At 55.4% G+C, this 27,354-nt stretch overlaps 1 protein-coding gene across 4 annotated transcripts; it reads left to right on the top strand.

Annotated features, from left to right (window-relative positions):
- Positions 1-26,478, top strand: MIGA2 (mitoguardin 2). 4 transcript variants are annotated; one of them, XM_030858406.2, is made up of 16 exons: positions 1-83; positions 2,563-2,802; positions 3,692-3,902; positions 5,719-5,831; positions 6,752-6,869; positions 7,297-7,406; positions 11,518-11,635; positions 12,608-12,708; positions 13,308-13,423; positions 14,377-14,449; positions 14,602-14,688; positions 22,014-22,112; positions 22,353-22,487; positions 23,250-23,303; positions 24,232-24,348; positions 24,567-26,478. In XM_030858406.2, exons 2-16 carry the CDS (start codon positions 2,707-2,709, stop codon positions 24,771-24,773), a joined length of 1,755 nt encoding a protein of 584 aa, XP_030714266.1. In that variant the 5' UTR covers positions 1-83; positions 2,563-2,706; the 3' UTR covers positions 24,774-26,478. The 4 variants fall into 4 exon arrangements, with proteins under 4 accessions (XP_030714266.1, XP_069901773.1, XP_030714263.1 ...); XM_030858403.2 differs by lacking the exon at positions 1-83 and adding an exon at positions 167-249; XM_060300323.1 differs by lacking the exon at positions 1-83 and adding an exon at positions 258-350.
- The last annotated feature ends 876 nt before the right edge of the window (positions 26,479-27,354 follow it).

The raw sequence follows: 27,354 nt of genomic DNA, 5'->3' as shown, positions 1-27,354 counted from the left end.
GGCCACGCCCCCCGTGGCCCCGAGGTTGGTTGCGCGGGCGCCGGAGAAGGAGACGCTGTCCTTCCGCAGCGATGGGATCCTGGGTGAGTGGCGGCGGTCCGGGCTGAGCCCGCGGAGCAGGCGGGCGGCGCGGCAAGGTCCGGGACTGAGGCTTGCAGCGGGCGGGAGCCGTCCCTGAGCGGGGAACTGGGTAGGGTTGCAGGTGTCCCAGCTCAGCCGGACTAGAAGGGCCAGCGTTGGAAAGAGCAGGTACTCGGGCCGTGGGCGGCGCGAGAGGTGGAACGGAAGGTACCCGGTCAGTGGGAAGATGCCGGGCCTGGAACATTGCAGAGATCGGAGCAGGGGCGCAGGTACTGGACCCGCGCTGGGCAAGTACCGGGATGGAAGGACCGGGTGCGCGGGCTGTGGAAGGCGGCGGCAGTGGGCACCTGGACGACCCTCAGGGATATTCCGGGAGTCGGGGCAAGAGAGGAGGGGGCCTGACCAGGGCATGCGCAAGGAATTGTCTGGGATGGAAAGAGCAGATTCTGAAGAAGGGGGTATTGCTGAGGTCCAGCGTGGGAGTGCTCAGTGCCGGTCCTGGTCAGACTGCTGAGGTGTCCCACCGGTGTGGAATGAACCGAGACTGGGCAGAGGGGACATTGCTGGGGTCAAGGCGGCATGAGGGTGCTCAGGCTAGAGTCATTTACGGGGTGGTTCAGGGCAGGGGAGAAGGTGTCCGGGATGGAAAGCGTGGGCATCCAAGCTGAGAGGTTGTGAGTGCCCTGGTGGGGGTGGAACGAGGAGGTTACTGCCCAAGGTTACAGGGCAGGAGAGGTGACTTTCCCAGGTTGGGACGACATTAGGAGTGTCCACGTGGTGGGGGGACATTGCCATGGTCTTGTCATCACAGAGAAGAGGTGCAGGCTTCTCGCATTCAGCCCTGGGTCGTGCCAGGAGGAAGGATGGGGTATGGTTGGGCTGGATCTCGATCCATTCCTGGAGTGAAGCTGTCTTGGGGTGGGTGTCATTACCTGGCACCTGCCACTCTTCCTCAGTCGGGGCAGCAGAGGCTGCTTTTGACTTTCCTGCAGGTAAATGCCAAGCCTTGGGGTCCCCCAGAGCTGAGGTCATATCCCAGCTTGGCCATTTACTCAGTGACCTCGGTAGGCTTGATTACCTTTTGGAGCCCCAGTTTCCCCATCATTGAGATAAACAGTGCTTGCCTTGAGGGTTCTGTGGGTGACTAGACTTAAAACCCTCCATGGAGAGCCTGTTCCAAGCCTGGCCTGTTAAAGTAAGTGCTTGGGAAGTAGTAGCCGCTGATCCTCTGATGTTCTTGTCTTCCCTCGTTCGTTCTGAGGCTTGGGCCAAGTTGGGGGTGGTGCTGAGAGAGCTGGCTTGTGACCCCTGGAGGTCACATCGCTCAATTTGTAGCCTCCTGGCAGGATGTCCCCTACTCTACGCGCGCGCGCGGACACACACACACACACACACACACACACACACAGCCCTAGAGCTAACTGATAGGATCATTCATCCTTCCCACTCACTGAGGATAAGCCGTTTCTTGTGCCAGTCCAGTGACTTTGGCCGCCATCCCAGGTAGACAGGGTCCATCTGGCCTTCGTGGTCATTTCGTTTGAAGTCCCAGGAGACCCTGAAGGCCTCCTTGGCCTTGGTGGTGGTGGTCGGGGAGCTCTCTGCAGGATCTTGGGGACTGGGTTATATGTGCTCAAGCCACTTATTCACTGGCCTTGGAATGGGCCGTGGAGTACCCTGGGGGTCTCACAAGGCCCCAGGGGAAAGTTGCCCTTGTAGTCTGTAGTTCTGCTGAGGCTCCCACTTCCTGCTCCATGCCAGATTTGGCGAAAGGGTTGTGTTGAGCACAGGGTCGAAAGTCCGTTAGATCTTGGTCCAAGTCCTGACTCCGCCTGGTACCAGCTGTGTGGCTTTGGACTCCTGACTTAGCTTTTCTGAGCCTCAATTTCCTCGTTGGAAATTGGCAGGGGTGTGGGAGGTAGATCGCATCTACTTCATAGAACTGTAATGATTCAATGAAATAATGTATGTAAGGAACTCTGCACAGAATACCCACATACGGTGTAGTGCTGTTATTATTGGAGGAAATACCCTGCTGTTTTCGTAATACGTCCACAGGAAGTACAACGTTCTTGGTTTTGTGGGAGGTGGAAATGATGCAATGATTCTCACTCAGGGGTCTGACCCTTTAGGGACCTAAGGTTTTTGCTTAGCACGTGGGCCATGGATTTAAAAAGATTGAGAAAGTGTGGTATAAAGCCCCAAGTTTGAGAGCGACCTATCCATCTCCCAGGCCCTGCGTCCTCACTTGGGCTAGCGTGCCAGACACTGCCTTCTCCCAGGGCTCAAGGTGGGCAGAAAGTCTGTGGGGCGTTTGGCTACCTTCCTGCTGGCAGGTGCAGAAGGCGGGGGCCTGGTTCCAGGCCTCGCATTCCACACGTGGGCTTTACTCCCACCTCATCCCCCAGAGCACTCTTGTGTGTGTTTCTTTATGCTCACATGCACACACCCTCGTGTCTGACTTGGTCGTCTGTCTCTCAGCTCTGTGGAGGGACCTTCTGGTATGTGTGTCCCTGTCCTTTCGGGGCGTGGATGGTGCCCGGGACCCAGCCAGCAACCAGTTGAAGACGTTCTCCTTGGAAGCTCTCGGCCCCGAGGGCTCTCGCCTGGGGTGCCAATCCTGCCATGGCGTTCCGGAGGACGGAGGGTGTGTCCATGATCCAGGCCCTGGCCATGACGGTGGCAGAGATCCCTGTGTTCCTTTACACGACGTTTGGGCAGGTAAAGATCGGGGCGGGTTGTGGTCCTGCCCTTTACCTCTCTGGTCCCTGAAACACTGAGCCACTCATCCCAGGGTCCCTCAGCATCCAGGAAAGTTGGGCCCTCGTGATTGCTGTCCCAGGCAATCCTCTTTGAGCAGAGTAAGGAGGACTGGGTTAGGAGTCTGGGGTCCCAAGCCCGGTCTCCACCCCAGGCCTATGTGGACTCTTGACCTCAGTTTCTCAGTTTATAAAAGAGGTCAGTAATGCCTGCCAACTTGAAATGTTTGTGGCCGACCAGTCCTCTTGACACTTCCTGAAGCTCTGCCCTGTGGGATGCAGCCTCGCTCGAGGGGCTCCCAGTCCAGCAGGCAGAGTGAGGGTGGAGCAGGGGAGTGTACAGATGGACCATCGGGTAAAGTGAACGTCATTGTCTTTGAAGAGTGGAGAAGTGGGGTGGGCAGACCTCAGTTCCATTTCTGCCTCTCTGTCACCTTAAGCGTGCGTCTTAACCCGTGTGAGCTTCAGGTGCCTCACCTGGAAAATGATGGGCATTTGGACAGGTAACACAGGTGAAATCCTGGTGCGGTAGCTGGCATAGGTGCTCAGTCGCTGCAGCTGGTAGAATCCTGACCGATGGTGTTGGGGACACCTGCTGGACCCTAGATATGATCTCCTAGCCTTGTCATTTTGCCATCCCCTGTCCCCCTCTTTTGCATCTCTGTGATCCAGGTTTCAGAGGCCAGGGCCCCCAACTCCCACCCCCACAGCCCCCTGCAGGTGGCTGCCTCTCAGTCATTCCTGGTCAGGAGGTATCCCCTGGGGGCCTGATGCGTTCCCTGCCCCTCACGTGTTCCTCAGGGCAGCTCTCCCAGAGAGATGTAACTGGCTGCCTCCCTCTTTTCTTGCAGTCTGCCTTCTCCCAGCTGCGGTTGACACCAGGCCTGAGGAAGGTCCTCTTTGCCACGGCCCTGGGGACTGTGGCCTTGGCCCTGGCCGCCCACCAGCTCAAGAGGCGACGGCGGAAGAAGAAGCAGGTCGGCCCCGAGATGGGAGGCGAGCATCTGGGCACAGCGCCCCTCCCCATCCTCATGGCCAGGAAGGTCCCGTCGGTGAAGAAAGGTAGGTGTGAGGTGGTGGGGAAGGGCCTGACCTGGAGTCGAGTCTCAAGTGGACCCCTATTAGCTGAGATCTTGGGCTAGTGACATCCTGTCTCCAAGCTGAGTCCCTTTCACCTGGGAAGCAAGTCATTGTAAGGATTTGCTGGGTGATGTGGCCGGATGCACATGTCATTGGAAGCGATGGTTCTCATTATCTGAGGACACTTTGGGAGCCCTGGGTCCAGAGTGGGCTGGTGGGGTGCAGCTCCTCCGTCCAGCGATGGAAGTCCCCTGGCTCAGGAGCAGAAAGGGCCAGATGGTTCCTGAGCCTTTTGGTATTCTCACCATCCCCCTCTTTTTCTCTTTGCATACAGTAAGATTCACCCTTTTTTGAGTTTTGACAAACACTTGTAGTCATACAGTCACTACCACAGTCAAGAACTGTTGCTCTCAATCCCCCCGGGCCCTTGGTAGTCAGCCCCTTTCCCCTTCCCCCAGCTCCTGGCAGCCACTGACCTGTTTTGTGTCTGCTGGTGTGGCTTTGAAAGCCTCTTATGGGCCCGTTAATCTTGTAACCCAGTAACCCAGTGTATGCCGTGTACAGATCGCTTTCTAAGGCAAGGAGTCCTCAAAGGCTCTCATGTTGGAAGAAACTTGTTTTAAGGGCAGAATCTCCTTCCGGGCTCTCCTGCCTCCTCGCTCTTCTGAGCTCCCTCTTGAGCGACGTGGTGGGGGGCACGGCTGCTCTCCCTCTGCTGGGGGCCTGACACCCTTCTCTCCCGTCTCCCCCGCCCACACTCAGGCATGGAGCTATCAAAGTGACAATGACTTTTTAAAAAAAAATTTATTTATTTAAATTTATTTTTGGAGGCGTTGGGTCTTCGTTGCTGTGCTCAGGCTTTCTCTAGTTGCGGCGAGCGGGGGCTACTCTTCGTTGCGGTGCACGGGCTTCTTATTGCGGTGGCTTCTCTTGTTGCGGAGCACAGGTTCTAGGCGCGCGGGCTTCGGTAGTTGTGGCACGTGGGCTCCGTAGTTGTGGCTCGTGGGCTCTAGAGCACAGGCTCAGTAGTTGTGGTGCACCGGCTTAGTCGCTCCGCAGCATGTGGCATCTTCCCGGACCAGGGCTCGAACCCATGTCCCCTGCGTTGGCAGGAGGATTCTTAACCACTGCGTCACCAGGGAAGCCCGACAATGACTTTTAATTATGAATTATCATTGCAAAAGGGAAGTTTTTGTCTTTTCAATTGGACAGAGAAGTTTGTAGACCAGTCTAGAACAAGACCACGAGACATGCTGGCACAGCTGGCTTTCCATTCTGCATTGACTCCACTGGAAGCCTGGAGTCGTTTCTGGACTAACCTCTTGCTTGCCTACTTTGTACCAGCACCATCTCTGGTTCCACCTTATTTTGCTTTCCCTACTTTTCTCACTTAAAAGAACCAAACCAAAACAAAACTATGTGTTTTGAAAAGTTGGTACCTCAAGTCCTTTTTCGAAGGAGGAGAATTCCAGATCAGTCAGGCAGTCAACAACACAGGGGAAGCTGAGTCAGGAGGGAGAAGTGGCTGGGCCTCATTCTCAGGCTTAACCCAGCAGATCCAGGCCCCTCCGGGCCAGGCCCTGCGCCGCGTAACGGGGGTACGGAAGTGAGCAGGACAAGGGGCAGGGGCCCAGCCCTCTGCTGCTAGGTGCACGCCCTGGGGGTGCTCTGCTGTCACCCTGACTTAGAAGGTCAGGACAGACTCTCAGGTGAAGACGGGGAGAGGGATCCGGAGCGGGCAGCAGCTGTGCGAAGGCTGGGTGGGGAGCTGGCGTGACCCCTCTCCTGTTCCTCACAGGCTACTCCAGCCGGAGGGTCCAGAGCCCCAGTAGCAAGAGCAACGACACTCTGAGCGGCATCTCCTCCATCGAGCCCAGCAAGCACTCAGGCTCCTCCCACAGCTTGGCCTCGGTGAGGGTAGCAGGGTGCCTGTCACGGCCTTGGGGCTCCGGTCTCTGCCCTCGGGGGCTTCTGGGCTGGTAGGAAGATGGGAGAAGAGGTTCCACCCATTCATTTGTTGGTTCATTCACTCATCCATCCGTGCAGACTTCCAGAGATTATCAGTGATCACTGTGTGCCGGGCACTGGTGAGGGAAAGGTGGATAAATGCAGAAGAGAAGCTGTGATCTCTTGGGGAAGATACTTACCCATGAAAGTGCATTCATTCATTCATTCATTCATCAGACACTGAGCAAGCACCAGCTTTATGTCAGAGACTACTGGATAGAGAGAGAAATAAGACAAAGAAGTTTATTTTCTCTTGGGGAACGGCTTTGGCTCATTCACTCGTCTAGTTGTTCATTCATCCAGCGAGCACTGAGCCCCAGCTCTGAGCCGGCCACTGCCCTGGGGACCCAGGCATGAGCAGGAGCTGGCTCTGCTCCCGCCTGGGAGGCGGGTGGCTGCTCGTGTGGGAGAGATGCGTGGGTGAGAGCCAGGCCCTGCCGGCCCGTATGTAATGGGTGCACGTTGCGTCCTCCCTATCTCACTTGTAGTGTAGACCCGGAGCAGGGAGGGGGTCATGCCTTTCGGGAGTGGAGCTCAGGGTGGGTTTCGTAGGAGGCTGCAGCTTCCTGGGTTGGGCATTGGCCTCAGTGTTTCCTCCTGCTTTGGCCATTTCTGTGACCCGTCCTCAGGCGCTTGGAGTTGACGGAAGCAGGCTGTGCGGAGGGCTCGCCACTGCGGCCCGGGGCTGTTTTCAGGGATGGTATTGCAGAGGGCACGTGGTGTGTGGTGAGGGGTGGGGGGTGGGGGGAGGCTCAGGGGTCCTGCAAAGGGTCCGGGAAGGCCTCATCCCTTATTCTCGGGTTCTTGCGCTACTTGGCACCCAGATGGTAGTGGTGAACTCATCCAGCCCCGTGGCTGCATGCTCGGGGCCATGGGACACCAGAGGGATGGAGGAGTCCGTGACCACCAGCAGCGGCAATGCTGAGAGCCTCTACATGCAAGGTACGGGCCAGGAGGCCGGCCTTGGGCACCCCCTGCCCAGCGCTCACCCCACCCCCGCAGCCGAGGCAGGGTAGTGGGGAGCGTGGCCTCCTCCCGGGAGCCTGGGCTGGGTTTTCTGGGTGCTGCTTTCAACCAGTTCCAAAACCACCCACCCCAGATCCCCGGCTCAATGGTTTCCAGCCATTTCTGGACTGGGCAGAGTCTCCAGGAACAGATCTGGTCTGAATGAAGACCTGCAAGCTAGCCAGCCCTGAAAAAGGGGTCAGGACCTGGTCCACACGGTCCTGGCTGTTCCCATCCTTCCGGGCTCTCCTGCCTCCTCGCTCTTCTGAGCTCCCTCTTGAGCGACGTGGTGGGGGGCACGGCTGCTCTCCCTGTGCTGGGGGCCTTGACACCCTTCTCTCCCGTCTCCCCCGCCCACACTCAGGCATGGAGCTATTTGAGGAAGCTCTGCAGAAGTGGGAGCAGGCGCTGAGCGTGGGGCAGAGGGGGGACGGCCTCCGGAACCCCGAGACCGCTTCAGAGGCGCTGTCCGAGGTAGGCAGTCCTCCCCCGGGTCTCTCCTACCCCCGGCCACCGAGAAGACTGGTGGTGTGGCTGGTGGGGGGCCACGCTTGGGAGGCGTCTAGCAGCGCCGCCTTCTGCCAGCCCATCACGTCCTCCTGGATGGGAGCTTCCGCTTGACCAGGATGTTGACCCAGCTAAATAAGAAAGTTCACGTAAGGTGCATTAGCCCATGCCTGGTACTTGGTAATTACTCAGTAAACCACACTGGTGATTGCAGCCTGATCCTGACTACATAAAGAAAATAAGGGGGACTTCCCTGGTGACGCAGTGGTTAAGAATCCGCCTGCCAATGCAGGGGATAGGGGTTCGAGTCCTGGTCTATGAAGACCCCACATGCTGCAGAGCATCTAAGCCCATGTGCCGCAACTACTGAGCCTGCGCTCTGGAGCCTGTGTGCCACTACTACTGAGCCTGCGCACCACTACTACTGAGCCCGTGTGCCGCAACTACTGAGCCTGCGCTCTAGAGCCCATGTTGCCACCACTACTGAGGCCTGCGTGCCTAGAGCCTGCGCTCTGCAACAAGAGAAGCCCCCACTCACTGCAACTAGAGAAAGCCCGCGCGCAACAACAAAGACCCAACACAGCCAAAAAAAAAAAAATGGGGACTTCCCTGGCGGTCCAGTGGGTAAGACCCCACACTTCCACCGCAGGGGGCATGGGTTTGATCCTTGGTCGGGGAACTAAGATCCCGCATGCCCCGTGGCATTCTTGAAGGGCTGGAGGGAAATAGCCTGTGTTCATAGTTGATTGGGTCACACAGCTTTTGTCTTGTCTTTTCTTTATACTTTTTGTTTTTTTTGGTCCAAGTTTTCTATAAGTGAATATTTATCTCAGTATCAGAAAAGAGAGATAAAGTGGAAAAGCCAAAATAAAATTTTTTTTGTGCAAAACACACTAAATATATGTCCTAGGGTGAATTGTTTTGTAATAGTTAAAAAAGATGAAAACCTGGAGACTGTAAGTGCCCATCAGTAGGGGTCTGGAATACTAGGCAGCCTTTATGGTGGCGCAGTGGTTAAGAATCTGCCTGCCTGGTGGCGCAGTGGTTAAGAATCCGCCTGCCAACGCAGGGGATACGGGTTTGTGCCCTGGTCCAGGAAGATCCCACATGCCGCGGAGCAACTAAGCCCATGCGCCACAACTACTGAGCCTGCGCTCTAGAGCCCGCGAACCACAACTACTGAGCCCATGTGCTGCAGCTACTGAAGCCCGCAGGCCTAGAGCCCGTGCAATACAACGAAGAGTAGCCCCCACTCGCTGCAACTGGAGAAAGCCCGTGTGCAGCAACAAAGACCCAACGCAGCCCCCCCCCCCAAAAAAAAAAAAAATAAAATAAATAGAAAAAAAGAAGGGACTTCTCTGGCGGTCCAGTGGTTAAGACTCCGTGCTTCCAATGCAAGGTGTGGGGGTGTGATCCCTGGTTGGGGAACTAAGATCCCACAAGTCGCGTGGTGAGGCAAAGAAGAAAAATAAAAGGCTGAAGGAAAACTGTATGGGCTGTTAGGTTGCCTTCTCCACTATATTTTATGAAGTGAAAAAAGCAAGATATAGAATGTGTATAGTGACCCATATCTACATTTTTTTCTATTGAGATGTAGTTGATGTGTAGCATTATGTAAGTTACAGGTATATAACATAGTGATTCATGACCCATGTGTACGTTTTATTTATTTTTTTTTATTGAAGTATAGTTGGTTTACAATGTTGTACTAATTTCTGCTGATGTGTACATTTTTAAAAAGACATCCATCCTTGCCTACATATGCCTGTTGGTAACTGCTGGTGTGTATGTGCACTTTTATTTCCCTCTGGACAGATAACACAAGAGATTTTTTAAAAAATATTTATTTATTTATTTATTTTTATATCTTTGGCTGCATCAGGTCTTAGTTGTGGCATGTGGGATCTTTTGTTGTGGCACTCGGGCTTCTCTCTAGTTGTGGTTCGAGGGCTCAGTAGTTGTTGCGTCGTGGGCTTAGTTGCCCTGCAGCATGTGGGATCTTAGTTCCCTGACCAGGGATTGAACCTGTGTCCCCTGCATTGGAAGGTGGATTCTTAACCACTGGACCACCAGGGAAGTCCCCACAGGAGATTGTTAACAGTGATCTATGAGGAGAGGGTCTGCAGGGAAAGGAGGAGAAGGCTTTTCTTGTACTGTTTTGGTCGATGTTTTTTCTCATTCTGGGGGTTGTCTTTACACTTTCCTTTTTTTTTGGCTGCACCTCACGGCTTGCAGAATCTTCGTTCCCCAACCAGGGATCGAACCCGTGCCACCTGCATTGGAAGCGCAGAGTCCTAACCACTGGATGGCCATGGAATTCCCAATCTTTTCACTTTCTCGATGGTGTCCTTTGAAGAACAAAGGTTTTTAATTTTGATGAAGTTCAGTGTATCTAATTTTTCTTTTGTCACTTGTGTCGTATGTAGGAAACCATTCTCTAACCCAAGGTGGCTTCCCAGAGAAAGAGCTGGCAGATCTGCCAAAGATACAAGCCTCTGCTGGCCACACTGAGCAGCGTTACTACGCAAGATGGCCAGCAGGTCTGGCGTCCCATGGGCTCCGCCAGGCTCTAGCTGGGTGCACTGGGCCACATAACCTCCTTGAGTTTTCTGTGTCAAGTGGGGTCATGGCAATCCCTGCCTCAAGGAAGCCCTGAGGCTGAACAGCGAGTTGCCTGTCCAGGGCTAGCGCTCAGTGAAAGGCAGCCATTACAATCTTACTGTCCCCCTCTGACTGCTTCCGCCCCTTTCTCCCAGTGGCCTGAGGCCCGACTTGGCCCTTGTCTCTTCCCCAGGGTCTGGTTACATGTGCTTGCAGGATCTGGCAGCCTCTGTGGAAAACAGGGTCAGGCCTGCCCGTGCCTGGCCCCCTGGCCTAGAAGCTCCTGGGTTCAAAGGAGCAGTGCCCCCATCTCCCCACACCCTGGTGTGGAGGCCGAGGGCAGCGAGGAGGTCACTGAGGCCACAGGCTGTGGTGCCAGGGGTGCGATGCCTTCCCAAGTGCACACGGTTAATAGGAACAGTGGGGTTGAACCTAGCTCTTTCTGGGCTCCTAAGTGCCCTCTGATTGTAATAGCCAGCACTTACTGGCCATCACCATGGGCCAGTCTTGTAGGAAGTACTTTATATACCTTATTTCATTCACGTTTTCCCTAAAATCCTAGGAAGTAGGTTCTCTTACTTCAGTTGACAGATAAGAAAACCGAGGCTCAGAATGAGGGAGTTATTTACTCAGGATCACACAGCTCGGAACTGGTGGCGCCAAGGTCTGGACCAGGTCTGCTCGGGTCTAGAGCAGCGCTGTTCAGTAGGAGGTCATGTATCTTATTTAAAATTTTCTGGAGACCACATTAAAAAGCAAAAGGAAATGGGTGAAATGACTTTTTAAATTTTATTTATTTAGTTTTGGCTGCGTTGGGTCTTCATTGCTGTGCGCGGGCTTTCTCTAGTTGCAGCGAGCAGGGGCTACTCTTCGTTGTGGTGCATGGGCTCTAGGCGCGCAGGCTTCAGTAGTTGCGGCACGTGAGCTTAGTAGTTGCGGCTCGCAGGCTCTAGAGCGCAGGCTCAGTAGTTGTGGCGCACGGGCTTCGTTGCTCCGCGGCATGTGGGATCTTCCTGGACCGGGGTTCGAACACGTGTCCCCTGCATTGGCAGGCGGCTTCTTAACCACTGCGCCACCAGGGAAGCCCTGAAATGAGTTAATAATATATTTTCTATAATCTAGTATATCCAAAATATTGTCATTTCAACATGTAATCAAGATGAAAAATCACTGAGGTATTTCACGTTCTTGTAGTCTTGGGGGTTTTTTTGCGGGGGGATACTAAGTGTTTGAAATTGGTGTGTATTTATGCTTATGGCCCATGTCAGGTGGGACTGGCCGAGTCTCAAGTGTGCACTGGCTGTGCGTTGCCGGTGGCTCCTGTGTGGGGCAGCTCAGTCCAGACCTGTGCTTGCTGCTGGGCCTCAGAGCTGTCCCCTGTTTCCCTGGGGGCTGGGCCCCCATCATGGTGAAGGAATGGGCCGTTGGCGTGGGGAGCTTGGGGGGCCTGGGTTGACCGTCATTGTTTTACCCACAGCCAGAGTCACAGCGAAGGGAGTTTGCGGAGAAGCTGGAGTCCCTGCTGCACCGGGCCTACCACCTGCAGGAGGAGTTCGGGTCCACCTTTCCAGCCGACAACATGCTGCTGGACCTCGGTGAGCGGGGCCGGGGCGAATGATCCCCAGGGCCCACGACCTCATCCGATCAGCGCCTCCCTGCACAGACGGGGAAACTGAGTCCCCACAGGCAGGAACAGAATTGGAATGAGGCCCCGGGAGTCCCTGGCCGGTGTGCCTTGCCCCATCCCCTTGGGAGCGGGCTTTTGGGGCTTGTATGTCAGTATCTCCCCTGCTGGCTGTTCCAGGTGTTTGGTTTGAGCCCTATTCTGCGGGCACCGGGTGGGCGGAGGGCGGCTCACGTGGAGGTTAGCCTGTGCCGTTGCCCTGCCCATTGAGGTCAAGGGGTGTGACATCACTGAGATGGAATGAAGTTATTCAGCCAAGCAGCCCATGTTCTCCTAGTGCCTGCTGCGTGCCAGACCCTGTGTGGTGACTGTGACCCCCCAGGGCCCTTCCCTGGGGGCTCTCCGCCCCCAGGGGGCAACATCAGACTACTGAGTGTCGGGCTCCCCGGCTCTTCCAGTGATGACACAGGCCCAGTGAGGGCTGGCCAGGGTGACACATCTTCCACTTCTGTCCCCGTCCGAGCAGTCCCACTTCCTCTGGCCTCCCCGTGTGACAGAGAAGGCTGGTGGGGCATTCAGGGCTGTGAACCTTTCCCCAGTCCCCTTGAGTGTCCAGACCCCCTCGCCCTTGAGCGGGTGGGATGGAAGTGCTGAGTGAGGGGCCCTTTGGCATCAGAGGCCGTTTCAGCTTGTCAGAGAGGGGGAGCAACTTGCCCAGGGCCACACAGCACAGCACAGCCTGCCCTCAGAGCTCAGGGCCCACAGGCCTCAGGGTCAGGCGGTGCAGACGTGGCAGGGCCCCTGACGTGAGCACAGAAAATAGGAGCTTTGCTACCATCAGCGTCATTCGTCCAGAATCGGGCGTTGGGTGGCTTGGTGTACATTTAGCTCGATCGTGATTTCAGGAGTCTCAGCTCAGCCCCTCCCTTCCCTCTCTGCCCAGAGCGGACCCTCATGCTGCCCCTGACCGAGGGCTCGCTGCATCTGCGGGCGGACCATGAGGACAGCCTGACCTCGGAGGATTCCTTCTTCTCCGCCACTGAGGTGGCGTGGGTTCGGGGGATGGCTGCGGGGAGAGGGGTGAAGGCCGGGGCTCCCACGCGGCTCCTTGGCGGGCGAGCACTGGGTTGTGGGAAAGTGAAGGCGTTTCCTCTGATGGGAGCAGAATCTGGAGGTCGCCAATGCTGCTCCCCGGGGGACTCTTCAGTGTTGCTGGAATGGGGAAGCCTGAGAAACCAGGGGTCGTAGGTCCTATGAGTGAGGGCAGGGGTCCCCGTCCCCAGCAGCTCCAGCCCACGCCGGCCTCTCCCTTCTCCAGACCGAGTGCTCATTGCTTGGTTAGTTTCCTACCATGGCCACGTGTGCCAGGCGGCTGTCCTTTCCTGGGATGGGAGGACACGGGTGTGTGTCCAGTAGATGGTCCCTTTGGGAAGGGCACCCGGTGATGGGGATGCTGAGGGCCAGAGTAGAACCCAAACCCGGGCCTCTGCCCTCAGCCAGCATTCCTGCTGACGTTCCCTCTGAAGTGTTGGCCCCCAGGGCGTACTCCACCAGAAGTCCCCTGGGCAGGTGCCCTTGACCCACCCCAAGGCTCCGCCCCCGCCTGCCAATGCTGCTGACACAGGCTTCCACCCTCTCCCCAGCTCTTTGAGTCCCTGCAGGTTGGAGATTACCCGAGCCCACTCTCCAGGCCTGCCGCCGCCTACGAGGAGGCCCTGCAGCTGGTGAAGGAGGGCAGAGTGCCCTGCCGGACCCTCAGGTGAGCATGGGAGGGAAGGAGGCAGGTGCGGGGTGGGGGGGGCTCTCCCCTTGGAGGAGGCTGGGGAAGGCAGCAGGGCTTGGTGGGGACCCAGCTGAGCCAGGCTGAGGGTGGGATGGTCTGGCCGTGGCTCCTGCCCCAGCTTCGGAGACCCTAGGATGGCCCCGGTACAAGACAGGCAGGTCTAGGTTGACGATGACAATAACTAATTAATATAAGTAATTAAAATAACAATCATTCGTACATGTTCTAAGGGGTCCAATCATGGAAGCACGGTGGGCGCTGTCCCTAAGCCCTGTGTTCTGACACACTCCTTTAAGGAGCCGTCCAGAAGCCAGGCTTTGGAGACAGACAGACCCCGGTTCTCTCCAGGTCTTGCTACTTTGTGGCGTGTGGCCCTGGACAAGTCTCCTGACTTCTCTTAGCCTCAGTCTTCTCCTGTGTGGTATATTGAGGGCTCTTATCCACCTTAAATTAATTGTTCTGTATGATGGTCATGAGTCCCAGATTTAAGTATGTGTGTTTAAAGTTCACTGACTGAAAATGGCCAAAGGCCCCAGCTGAAGCCTTGGGGATTTGGATAAAGTGCCCAAATCAGGGCACCTCTAGCTGCCCCAGAAAGCCCTGCCCTGGCCTTGGGAGCAATTTGGCCATTTTGGTCCTTTGCTAGAGAGGGTCCTTTGCTGGTTGGGGCCTAAAGGAGGCCAGGTCAGCCCGACCCCCAGTGACCACACCTGCCAGGGGCGCCCAGTGCCATCGAGGCAGTCCGTCCTCAGGGAGCATCCTGTCAGCCCCTTCCTCGGGTTTGGGGGAAACTGAGGCCTAGAGGCGGGCAGCCACCTGCCCGAGGTCACACTACCAGGTGGAGGCAGGGCCACCCAGGGCTCCACCCTGACCCCACGGGGGTGTCGCTGGCTGGGGCCCAGGTGCTGTGACTGTGCGCTTCCCCTCAGGACAGAACTGCTGGGCTGCTACAGTGACCAGGACTTTCTGGCCAAGCTGCATTGTGTGCGGCAAGCCTTCGAGGTGGGTGCGGTCTGGGCACGCTGGGGGGATGGGGGCAGTCAAGCAGGCTCCTCTGCGTGGATGGCCACCTGCCCAGCCCACGGTGCTGCCCTGTCCACGGCTTGGGGGGGCCGCCAGCCTGTCAGCTCACCGCCTCCCTCCTCACCCCTTAGGGCCTCCTGGAGGACAAGAGTCACCAGTATTTCTTCGGCGAGGTTGGCCGGCAGATGGTGACGGGCCTGATGACCAAGGCTGAGAAGGTAGCAGGGAGTGGGGGGCTCTCTTTTCGGCTCTTCTTCCCCCTGCGTTGTTTGTTTTTTGTATCTTTCTAACTTTTATTTAGTTCTGTTAAAAAAAAAAAGAAAGAAAAAGAAAAAACCCAATCTAAAACCGAGCTGACGAGCTCTCACTTCATCCTGCAGGCCATAGGAGAGCAGGGAAAGGGTTGGGGTTTTTTTGCTCCCTGTGCTAATTCTGAAAAATACGGATCTGTCTTGCCTCTTATTTCTGATTACAGCATGACGCAGTTTTACAAAGTTCGCCGATTATGAGATGCAAACCGTACAGGGTCTCCGGGAATCGCACTTGCCAGGGGAACCCCACTTGCGCACGTTCTAATATATGTCCTCCTACCTGGTTCCATAGACTCTAATCTTTGAACATTGTAGTTTAACTTCCGAAGCTTGGTTTGTGTTCTACGGGCTGTTCTGCAGCTTTATTTTGTTCTGTAAGAGTCCATCTCGTCCATCTTTCCGTGTCAGTAGATGGACCAGTTGTGTAGTATTGTGTCGGGCGGGTCGGCTCTGGTCCTCCCAGGGACGGACATTTGGGTTGTGTCTGACTTTTCCAGAATCACGGACACCGCTATTATACTCAGTCTGTTTATAATCAGTCCTCTTTCGGTACCGGTGGGATTTTCTGTGGGGCAAAGCCCAGGTGTGGCAAAGGCCGTGTCTTGGGCACAGATGTTTCCAAGGCTGGCAGATCTTGCCCGTTTACCCTCCGAAATGCCTTAACAACTTGAGCCCCTCTCGGCAGTATAAGGCTGTGTCTCCGTACATCTTGGCCAATACTGGATATCAGTACAGGCATACCTCGTTTCATTGTGTGTCTTTTGGCTTCATTGTGCTTTTTTTTACAAGTTGAAGGTTTGTGGCCACCCTGTGTCGAGTAGGTCTGTTGGTGCCGTTTTTCCAGTAGCATTGGCTCACTTCATGTCTCTGTCACATTCTGGTAATTCTCGCCATTTTTCAAACTTTTTAATCACTATTGTATTTGTTATGGTGATCAGTGATCTTTGATGTTACTGTTGTAATTTTTTTTATTATTAATTTTTATTGCAGTATGGTTGCTTTACAGTGTTATGTTAGCCTCCACTGCACAACAAAATGAATCAGCCAGGGCTTCCCTGGTGGCGCAGTGGTTGAGAGTCCGCCTGCCGATGCAGGGGACGCGAGTTCATGCCCCAGTCTGGGAAGATCCCACATGCCGCGGAGCGGCTGGGCCCGTGAGCCGTGGCCGCTGAGCCTGCGCGTCCGGAGCCTGTGCTCCGCAACGGGAGAGGCCACAACAGTGAGAGGCCCGCGTACCGCAAAAAAACAAAAAAAAAGAATTATGCTAAATCTACCCTGACTGTTCTCTATAAATGGAACAGCAAAGCCTGGATGACAGCACATCCGTTTACAACATGGTTTACTGTTGAGACCCACTGCCCAGGAAAAAAGATTCCTTTTAAAATATTACTGCTCATTGACAATGCACCTGGTCACCCAAGGTGGATGGAGATGTACAAGATTGATGTTTTCACGCCTGCTAACACAACATCCGTTCTGTAGCCCGTGGATCAAAGAATCATTTTTGACTTTCAAGTCTTATTATTTAAGAAATACCTTTTGTAAGGTTACAGCTGCCATAGATAGTGATTCTTCTGGTGGATCTGGGCAGAGTAAATTGAAAACCTGGAAAGAATTCACCATTTCGGTTGCCATTAAGAACACTTGTGATTAGTGGGAAGAAGTCAAAATATCGACATTAACGAGAGTTTGGAAGAAGTTGATTTCAGCCCTCCTGGATGACTTTGAGGGGTTCAAGACTTCAGTGGAGGAGGTAACGGCATGTGTGGTGGAAATAGCAGGAGAACTAGAATGAGAAGTGGAGCCTGAAGATGTGACTGAATTGCTGCAACCTCATGATAAAACTTGAATGGATGAGGAATTGCTTCTTATGGATGAGCAAAGAAAGTGGTTTCTCAAGATGGAATCTACTCTTGTTGAAGATGCTGTGAAGATTGTTGAAATGACAACAAAGGATTTAGAATATTACATACACATAGTTGACGAAGCAGCAACAGGGTTTGAGAGGATTGACTCCAATTTTGAAAGGAGTTCTGTGGGTAAAATGCCATCAAACAGCACTGCGCGCTACAGGGAAATCGTTTGTGAAAGGAAGAGTCAGTAGATGTGGCAAACTTCATTGTTGTCTTTTTCTTTTTTAAAATTAATTAATTAATTTTTTTGTTTGCGTTGGGTCTGTTGCTGTGCGCGGGCTTTTCTCTAGTTGTGAGCGGGGGCTACTCTTCATTGCGGTTTGCCGGCTTCTCACTGCGGTGGCTTCTCTTGTTGCGGAGCACGGGCTCTAGGCGCGCAGGCTCAGTAGTTGTGGCTTGCGAGCTCTAGAGCGCAGGCTCAGTAGTTGTGGCGCACGGGCTTAGTTGCTCCATGGCATGTGGGATCCTCCCGGAGCAGGGCTCGAGCCCATGTCCCCTGCATTGGCAGGCGGAACCTTAACCACTGCGCCACCAGGGAAGCCCCACTGTTGTCTTATTTTTAAGAAATTGCCGCAGCCATCCCAGCCTTCAGCAACTACCACCCTGATCAGTCAGCAGCCATCAACATGGAGGCAGGACCTTCCACCAACGCAAAGATTATGACTCACCAATGGCTCAGATGATGGTTAGTGTTTTTTAGCAATAAAGCATTTTGGAATTAAGGTATGTACATTGTCTTATTAGACATAATGCTATTGCACACTTAATACACTACAGTGTAGTATAAACATAACGTTTATACACACTGGGAAACCAAAAAAAATCCATGCAGCTTGCTTTATTCAGTGTGTTGGGATGGTCTGGAACCAGACCTGCAGTCTCAACGAGGCCTGCCTGTCATTTTTTTTTAATATTTATTTATGTATGTATGTATTTATTTGGTTGTGCTGGGTCTTAGTTGCGGCAGGTGGGCTCCTTAGTTGCGGCTCCAGGGCTCCTTAGTTGTGGCATGCGAATTCTTAGTTGCGGCATGCATGTGGGATCTAGTTCCCTGATCGGGGATTGAACCTGGACCCCCTGCATTGGGAGCGTGGAGTCTTAACCACTGCACCACCAGAGAAGTCCCTGTAATCTTTTTCATCTTTGTTTCATCCATTACTTTATGTTTGTTGGATTATTAACAAGGTTGCATACATTCTCATGTTTATTTGGCCGCTTGTGTTTCTTTTTTTTTTTTTTTTTGATGGGTTTGAGCAAAGCTCTTGAACCCGCCTCTTTCCTCTGAGTCCTTCCTCCTCATGGGCTGGGCGTAATGTGAGGTAATGGTTCTGAAATGTCACCTCTAACACATCACCCAACTGCTTAAAACCCACCCTCGCTCCCACTGCCCTTGGTGTAAAGACCAAGCTCTGCTCTGTGGCCTCAGGGCTTCTGGTGCTCACAGACTTCCTCCCTGATCTGGCCTCTGCAGATGCTGGTCGCTCAGCACCTGGAACGCTGTTCCTCAACTCTTTTTGTTGTCGTTAGTTACCTTGTTGTAAAATACGCACATAAGAGTATCAAAAGGTAGGATGTGTACTTCCCTGGTGGCGCAGTTGTTAAGAATCTGCCTGCCAATGCGGAGGACACGGGTTTGAGCCCTGGCCCAGGAAGATCCCACATGCTGCGGAGCAACTAAGCCCGTGCACCACAACTACTGAGCCTGTGCTCTAGAGCCCACGAGCCACAACTACCGAAGCCTGCGTGCCACAACTACGGAAGCCTGCGTGCCTAGAGCCCATGCTCCGTGACAAGAGAAGCCACTGCAATGAAGAGCAGCTCCCACTTGCTGCAACTAGAGAAAGCCCGCGTGCAGCAACGAGGGCCCAACGCAGCCAAAAATAAATAAATTTTTTTTAAAAAGTAGGATTTGGGCTTCCCTGGTGGTGCAGTGGTTGGGAGTCCACCTGCCGATGCAGGGGACACGGGTTCGTGCCCCGGTCCGGTAGGATCCCACATGCTGCAGAGCGGCTAGGCCCGTGAGCCATGGCCGCTGAGCCTGTGCGTCCGGAGCCTGTGCTCCGCAATGGGAGAGGCCACAACAGTGAGAGGCCTGTATAACGCCAAAAAAATAAAAAATAAAAAAATAATAAATAAATAAATAAAAAGTAGGATTTAATGAATGGAAAGATGAACCCCTGTGTACCAGCCCCCAGGGTAGAAGGTGGAACACATTACCAGTATCTTGAAGTCCCTGTCCCACTCCCTCCTTCTCTTCCTTGGTCACCTGCCTTCTGAATCCCAGCTCTTTCCCCAGGAGAACCTCACCTGACTTGTCCCCTGGGTCCCGAGAGCCCTTGGGCTCATTCTGCCCAGTATGGCCCCATCACCCTGCATCCTCATTCCTACGAGGGCCAGAAGCCCCGCTCTTCTGGCACAGGTGTGTGCCCAGCCCAGGGCCTGGCACAGGGCAGCTGCTCCATGAACGTGAATACTGTTGGCTCTGCGTATCCATGGGTTCCACGTCTGCAGGTTCTGCATCTGTGGGTCCAACCAACCTCAGACTGAAAAATACTAAAAAAAAAAAAAATCCAGAAAATTCCAAAAGGCAAAAACTTGGATTTGCCACGCACCAGCAAATTATTTATTTAGCCTTTACGTTGTACTAGGTGTTACAAGTAATCTAGAGATGATTTAAGGTGCAGGGGAGGACGTGCTTAGATTATATGCAAATACTGTGCCCTTTTATAAAAGGGATTTGAGCATCTAGATTTGGTACCTGCAAAGGTCCTGGACCTAATCTTTTGCAGATTCTGAGGGACTCATTATCCTCCCAGCAGCTGCCGTTTGCCGAGCAGCACAGCGAGCCTGGTGCTTCACTCACATTTCGTCACCTCCGGTAGCTCATTTGATCCTGATGTCTCCATCTGCTCGGCCGAAAAGGAAAGTGAGCCTGGGGAGGTAGAGGGGCTTGCCCGGTCACTAAGCAAGGTTAGGGTGGAGCCGGGATTTGAACCCCAGTCAGCCTGAGCCCAGCCATGCCCTTAGCCTGTTCTTTGTGGCCTCCCCAGGAGGGTGAAAGGACGAACAAGTGAAGAAGGGCAAGTGAGGCTACAGCAGGTGTCAGGGGCTTTAGTGGATGGCCGATTTCTGCGGGTGCTCCCAGAAGGGCCCAGAGGCTCGGCTTTTTTCTCTCTGGCCTCTGCACCACTACAGGACTTGGCTTGATTTTATTTATTTATTTATTATTTATTTGTTTGTTTGTTTATCGGCCGCATTGGGTCTTCATTGCTGCATACGGGCTTCTCGTTGTAGTGGTTTCTCTTGTTGCGGAGCACGGGCTTTAGGTGCGCAGGCTTCAGTAGTTGTGGCGTGTGGGCTCAGTCATTGTGGCTCGAAGGCTCAGTAGTTGTGGCTCAGGGGCTCTAGAGCACAGGCTCAGTAGCTCTGTGACATGTCATGTGGGATCTTCCCGGACCAGGGATTGAACCCCTGTCCCCTGCATTGGCAGGTGGATTCTTAACCACTGCGCCACCAGGGAAGTCCTTGGCTTGATTTTGATTAAGAAATCAAGAAGAGGCTCGGCTGGCTATCTAGCAGCTCTTGAGCGCCAGACCCCACTCCCAGCCCTGGACTGAGTGGTAACTGACAGCCCTGTCAGGTTTTTCTAGGCAGCAGAGCTGCGGTGGCCTCTGTCTGGGAAGACGCCAGCCCCTGCACACACCAGGCTCTGGAATTGTGGAATCAGGCCGCCTCCTTGCTATGCCTGGGGCCAGACGTGAAGCCTCCCCAAGCCTCAGTCCCCTACTGTGTAGATGGGCGTGTCCTGGGGATGTCACGAGCTGATGCCAGCGGCCATCAAAAGTGTCAGCAAGGGCCAGCCCACATCTTCAGCTTCGTTGTCAACTTTTACATATGAGGAAACTGAAGCTCGGGGAGGTTAAGGCACAGCCCAGGGTCATCCTAGCAAATTCTCTTTAAAACTTAATGAAAATAGTTTTAAAAGAGTATAAAAATGGGAGTTCCCTGGCGGCCTAGTGGTTAGGATTCCAGGCTTTCACTGCCATGGCCCGGGTTCAACGCCCAGTCGGGGAACTAAGATCCTACAAGCTGTGTGGCATGGCCAAAAAAAAAAGAAAGAAAAGATTATAAAAATGACTCATGCTGGGCTTCCCTGGTGGCGCAGTGGTTGAGAGTCTGCCTGCTGATGCAGGGGACACGGGTTCGTGCCCCGGTCCGGGAAGATCCCACATGCCGCGGAGCGGCTGGGCCCGTGAGCCATGGCTGCTGAGCCTGCGCGTCCGGAGCCTGTGCTCCGCAACGGGAGAGGCCACAGCAGTGAGAGGCCCGCGTACCGTAAAAAAAAAAAAAAGTAACAGGAAAGTCAAAATGTCAAAATCTCAGAGCATCAGAAAAAAAAAAAAAAAGACTCATGCTAATTGTAGAAAAAACTAAGATGATGCAAAAAAATTGTCCCCAACGCCACCCTGTTCACATTTTGGTGAACATCCATCCAGTGCCCCCTCTGCCTGTGGTTCTTATAAATGGCATCAACCTGCCCCTGCTGCTCTGTGTCAGTTCCACTCTGCCAGGCTCTTGGGCACATCAACGATCTGAAGCCTCAGGATTCATATCTGTAAAATGGGCACAATATTGGACCATCCCTCATAGGACTGTATGAATTAAATGAGTTGATCCACGTTAGATCAGCCCTGGCACGTACTAGCTTTCCACGTCTGTGAATTACATCTGTGTCTGCAAACTTTGTCGTAAGCCCCAGCTAAGCCTCCCAGTCCCAGAGAGTGAAGAATTCCTCCTGTGTGCTGACCATCTCCGTTCCTGGCAGCATTAGTCCTATACACTATTTATTGCCTGATTGTGTTACACAAACGAGCTTATTGACTCCCCCAGAGTAGCCCCAAGTGTGGGGCTGTAGCTTCTCCCGTTTCACCAGTGAGGCCGATGATTGCGGAGATCTGAAACTTTGGCGGCTGGCTCGACCTCACACGCTTGCGCATCCTTCCAAAGCGAGTGCCTTCTGTGGCATGTGCACATCTTTTGGAAGGCGGTCCGTTGCTCAGTGACGAGCTGGTGTGAGACATTGCTGGGCGCCCCTGGTGTTGCATCCCTCCGGGACGTGCCCTGGGCGCCGCAGAGGTGTGTGGAGGCGGGCACAGGACACTTCCTGCCCCATTCTCTCCATGACTGCTACTCAGGGATTGGCCTCGGCCCAGCCTTGGTGTGTCCCTCTTGCACAGGCCAGCTTGCCCCTGTGGGTCCAGTCCAGCTGCATCTTGGGGCCTCTCCCACGGCCAAAACAAGCTCTGCTTCTCCCCCCAGAGCCCCAAAGGCTTCCTGGAGAGCTACGAGGAGATGCTGAGCTATGCCCTGCGGCCGGAGACCTGGGCCACCACGCGGCTGGAGCTGGAGGGCCGAGGGGTGAGTTGTTTGTGCTGAGCCTCGGTGTCCTGGGGTTCCCTGCACCTGAGCTCCTCGAACCGGGTGGAGGTGCCTGTAGGAGCCCTGCCTTGATTCCGAGGCTCTGAGATGGCTCCGTGGCTGCGAGAAGCCCCCATTCCTGCCCTGCCTGCCCCAGGCCCCTCCTCACACCGCCTGGTGTGCCTGCTCAGCCCGGTGTCCCCACCCGCTCTGCCCTCAGAGCACTGCTGCCCCCCGCAGGTGGTGTGCATGAGCTTCTTCGACATCGTGCTGGACTTCATCCTCATGGACGCCTTCGAGGACCTGGAAAACCCCCCGTCCTCGGTGCTCGCCGTCCTGAGGAACCGCTGGCTGTCAGACAGCTTCAAGGAGACGGTGCGTGGCCGCCCCACTCCCAGGCACACACACGCTCACGTGACCCCACGCGTGCGCCTGGGCACCAAGGCTGGCTCCCCACCCATCAGGGAGCAGTCACGCCACTGGGATGCTGCCCGCCGCTGTGATCCAGGGCTGCTGGGCACACCAGTCCCCTGCCCTGGAGAACTTCCCACAGGATCCCCTTGCTCTCCTCTGACCAGTGTAGCACGGAGGGACGTGCACTTCCCTTCTGCACTGTGGTTTCACTTAGGCAGTCTACTCATTTCTGGGCTGCCATTCATTCTGTTCCATTTGAATGCATTAAATAAGTTAAAATACGGGGGAAAGAAAAAAGGGGTACAGCAGGAGAGCATTGAGCACAGGGCCCCTGCAGGGTGGCCGTGCTGTGTGCCATGGGGGTGGTCTGGAGAGGGGTGGGGCGGGTCTTTTACAGGCAGTAACCATGGATCCCCACAGTCACTGAGTGAGGTGGGGCTGCTGAGTCACGGCCATTTCACAGAGGAGGAATCTGAGGCCCAGAGAAGACTGGTGGCTAGTCCAGGGAGCCGCCCAGTAAGGGTTAGAGTAGGATTCAGATTCAGGTGCGCCTGACTCCTAATTGAGGGCAGGGAGACGACAGAGCTCAGACAGCCGTCCCTATCTCCCTGCTTGGGGTGGGATGAGCTGGGGGTAAGGGCCTGGTCCTGGACTGGGGGTGGCTAGCGGCTGCCGGCCCGGCCTGTTAGTCTGACCCCCCGGGGGTTCCCATCTTTGATTTAGGCCCTGGCCACTGCTTGCTGGTCTGTCCTGAAAGCCAAGAGGAGGCTGCTGATGGTGAGTGAGCTGACAGGGCCCCTGGGGAGCGCCACGTGGGGGCCTTGGGTGTGGTGCCTAGCTCAGTTGACCCTGCCTTTGGTGTGTGCTGGACCCCGGTCTAGGGGCAGGACGTGTGGGCTGGGCAGAGGAATGGGGCTCGTGCAGGGAGGTCTTACTGAGCCCCCAGGCCCTGCTGCACCTTTTGGCCTTTGTCACAGCACCGGCCCCCTGTCCTGCCATTACTGCTCCCTTGACCAGGAGGGCCTCAAAGGCACACGTAGATCTGTTTCATCTTCCCACCCAGGGCGCATCACAGAGCAGGCCACTGTGAAACGTCAAAGGAATCAAAAGCGGGGAAAGGGTGTCTTCAGAGGGAGGAAGGGCACGTGCAGAGCAGTGGTGGTTGGCTTGGCGGAGGCGTCTCGGCGGGGCAGGCAGAGCCTCCCTCCCGCCCATCGGGCTGCATTACCTGCTCTCCCAGGCGGCGACCGGCTGCACTCTCCGGGCTGCTGCGATCCACTGTTCCCCTCTGCCAGCCCGGCTCTGCTGCCCAGCTGATACCATCTGCCACTGCCACATGCTCTGGGCACTTCCTGTGCTGAGCGCACCCCGGGCCGCTCACGCAGCCCTCACCACAGCCCCAAGGTTGCCCCTATTCTGCAGAGGTGAAAACCAGGGCTTCGAAAGCCCCAGTCATGGGAGTTCCCTGGCAGTCCAGTGGTTAGGACTCGGCGCTTTCACTGCCAGGGCCTGGGTTCAATCCCTAGTCGGGGAACTAAGATCCTGTGAGCCGCGTGGTGTGGCCAAAAAAACCAAAAAGCCCCAGTCACCTGCCCGGCATCACCTAGCAAGGACAGTAAAGAAGCCCCGGCTCTTAATACGACCCCAGGGCCTGGCTGCCTCACCCTGCCTGGGTCCCAGCCCTCAGCCTTGCCACCCTCCACAGGTGCCTGATGGCTTCATCTCCCATTTCTACTCCGTATCGGAGCACGTTAGCCCCGTCCTAGCCTTCGGTTTCCTCGGACCCAAGCCTCAGCTCTCTGAAGTCTGTGCTTTCTTTAAGGTAAACAGGGAGCTCCATGTCTGAGAGCTTGTGCTCCTTCCACTGGGAGCCTGACCTGGGTGGGTCCAGAGGAAGCCCCGGGAGGGCAGGAGCTGAGGACAGAAGGGGCTGGGTCAGGGCTCCAGTGGTGAAGGAAGAGGCTTTGGGTGGCCCGGACGACCTCAGCGCGGGGGGTGCAGGGGCCCCGGCCCAGGCCCAACACCCGCCCTCTCCCCCAGCACCAGATCGTGCAGTACCTGAGGGACATGTTCGACCTGGACAACGTGCGCTACACATCGGTGCCGGCGCTGGCGGACGACATCCTCCAGCTGTCCCGGCGCCGCAGCGAGATCCTGCTCGGCTACCTGGGGGCGCCGGTGGCCAGCAGCATTGGCCTGAACGGTGTGCTGCCCCGAGATAACGGGCCCCCAGAGGAGCTGCAGTAGCGGTGGGTGTGGACCGGCAGGAGTGGCTGGCTGGTCCTCATTCACGTGGCTGATGGCAGAGAGAAGGCCTTGGGGTTGGCATTGGAGGCCTGGGTGTCTGGCCGTCAGCAGTGGCAGAGCCCAGGCCATGGTGGCCAAGGGTGCTCGCCCCTGACCTCGCCCCCACCCCAACCTCCATCACCTGGAATCCCCGAGGCCCAGGGGATAAACTTCCTCTGAGCGGCGTGGAGCCCCGAGGGGCCCGCCTCAGCTGTTCGTGGGAAAGCAGAGGCTGGACCAGTGGCCAGTGGGGCCTGAGGGATTGTGAGGAGAATCAGGACAGGCAGAGATGGGATGCCCCGGGGGTGGGTGCCCAAAACCCCCTGCCACCCCAGGGCTGCTGAGTGGGGCTGGGAGGGTGGAGGTGAAAGAGGGGGTGGCCGGGCGCTGCAGTGGAGGAACCTGGGCTGGACAGTCTCAGATCCAGGCATCTGCCCGGCCAGTCCTGACGGCCTGCTGCCACCCGAGAGAATGTGCTGCTCCAGAGATGGGAGGGTGGGAGCCACAGAGTGTGGCCGGGGGGCACCTTGGTGGGCGGCGGGCCCGGGCCATCCAGAGGCGGGCCCGCTTTCCTTGCGTTCACGTCAGGGCGGGGACCAGGCCCTTGAACAAACCCAAGCACTGAACCGGGACAGCGTCCTCTGACATACCCTGGCCCTGCCAAAGGCCGTCACTTCTCCTCCCACCTACCTCTGCCACCACCAAAGACGGAGGAGGTGGGGCTGGTCCCCTCGCCCCTGCCCCGCCCTCTGTGAGCCCGGAACTCCCCGGCTGGTGCTAGGCACTGAGCTGGAGGCTCTGACCACGGGTCACCAGGAGCAGGGCCCCTGGAGTGAGGGGGCCCAGGGGCCACATCAGGGGAGGTTAGAGGATGTAGGCGGCTGGACCAGCATCAGGACAAGAAACTTGCCTGGCACTTTGCCTTCAACTCGATGACAAATGCTCTCAAGCCGTGTAGAGCCCGCCTCCCCGCTGGTCCTGCAGAGGAAGGCCGGCCGGCATTTGTAGACTCACTTCTCTTACAGTGTTTTCACCTGAGGTGGGATGGGCTCTTTTATTTATTGCCTTAACACTTTATTTTGAGGTCGGCCCCTTTCCAGGTGGAGAGGCCTACAAGAGAAACAGACTCTTGGTTCTCCACACTCTGGAGTTGGGACTGGCTCAGACGGCGGGGGTGGGCACCCTCCCCTGAATGGCAGAGGGGTCCGGGGCGGGAGGTGGTCTGGCCCTTGGGGGCGGGAAGGAGGGGGGATGGGAGAGGGCCCACTATCTCTGAGCCCAGTCCCTCCCCCACGTGGTCCCTCCTGCCCCCCAGACTGTAGGACCGCTGTACAGTAACTGTGCTTCTGGCTGCAAACCCACTTCTCTGGAGTCGCTGCCCTGGACGGAGCAGCCTCCTGGGTGGGAAGGACCTGGGCAGCCCCTCCCTCCTGACATTCCGTTCATTTGCACTTCCCCGCGCTGTGAATGTAATCTTGGGCCTGGGCCCCCCCCCCCCAGCTGCTCTGATTCGCTCCCAGAAATGCACACAGAAGCGGCATTTTCATTCTGTCTTTGTTTACACGTCCACGCACTGCCTCCCGCACTTGATTTGTTGCAGCTCCCCACTTTTGTACGGTAGGGCGTGTGCACGTTGACTCAGAGTCAAATAAATGATTTAATGATTTCCTTCCACACTGCCGTGCACGTGTGGCTGTTGCTTCCTGGGGGCCTGCTCTTTGGGGTGCAGTTTGGGGGAGGCTCCAGGAGGGCAAAGGTGGAAGGCAGCCTGGTGGGAGCTATGAGCCGCTCGGCAGCCTGCCAGGGCCACGTGTCCCTCGGGTGAAGGTGGGGAGGGTGCCACTGCAGCGCTTAAGGGCATAGATGTGGGTGGGGCAGCCTGGGAGTGGATCCTGCCCCGGCAGCATCTAGGTAAGGTCGCTTAGCTCAGGGGCCTCTATGTCCACAACTCTTAAGATACAGGCAGGGGACCCGGCAGGGGTGCAGACTCAGCCTCTCAGTCACTGTAAATGGCTGAGTGGGTAAGAGCCAGAGGGGAGGGCTGGAGCAGGAATGCAGCAGATCTGCGCTTACCAGGTGTTCAGAAGTTTTCATGGGCGGTCAGACATCACAAAGTTTATTTGAAAAGTGCAGTAATCCCCTCTATGGGCGGGGGATACATCCCAAAACCCCCAGTGGAGGCCTGAAACCACGGATAGTACTGAACCCTATATATTCTACGTTTTTTCCTATATACACATACCTATGATAAAGTTTATTTATTTATTTATTTTTTGGCCACACTGCGTGGCTTGCGGGATCTTAGTTCCCCCAACCAGGGACTGAACCCACACCCTCGGCAGTGAAAGCATGGAGTCCTAACCACTGGACCGCCAGGGAATTCCTAAAGTTTAATTTCTATAAATCAGGCACAGTGAGAGATCAATGACAAGAATAATTGAACAATTATAACAATATGCTGTAATAATAGTTACGTGAATATGGTCTGTCTCAAAATATTGTACAAATTTAATGCCTTTTCCATCTCAACTAATCACATCAC

The sequence above is a fragment of the Globicephala melas genome, chromosome 6 (assembly GCF_963455315.2).
Source record: "Globicephala melas chromosome 6, mGloMel1.2, whole genome shotgun sequence".
Classification (NCBI taxonomy): domain Eukaryota; kingdom Metazoa; phylum Chordata; class Mammalia; order Artiodactyla; family Delphinidae; genus Globicephala; species Globicephala melas.
This window is presented reverse-complemented; position numbering and strand designations above follow the sequence as displayed.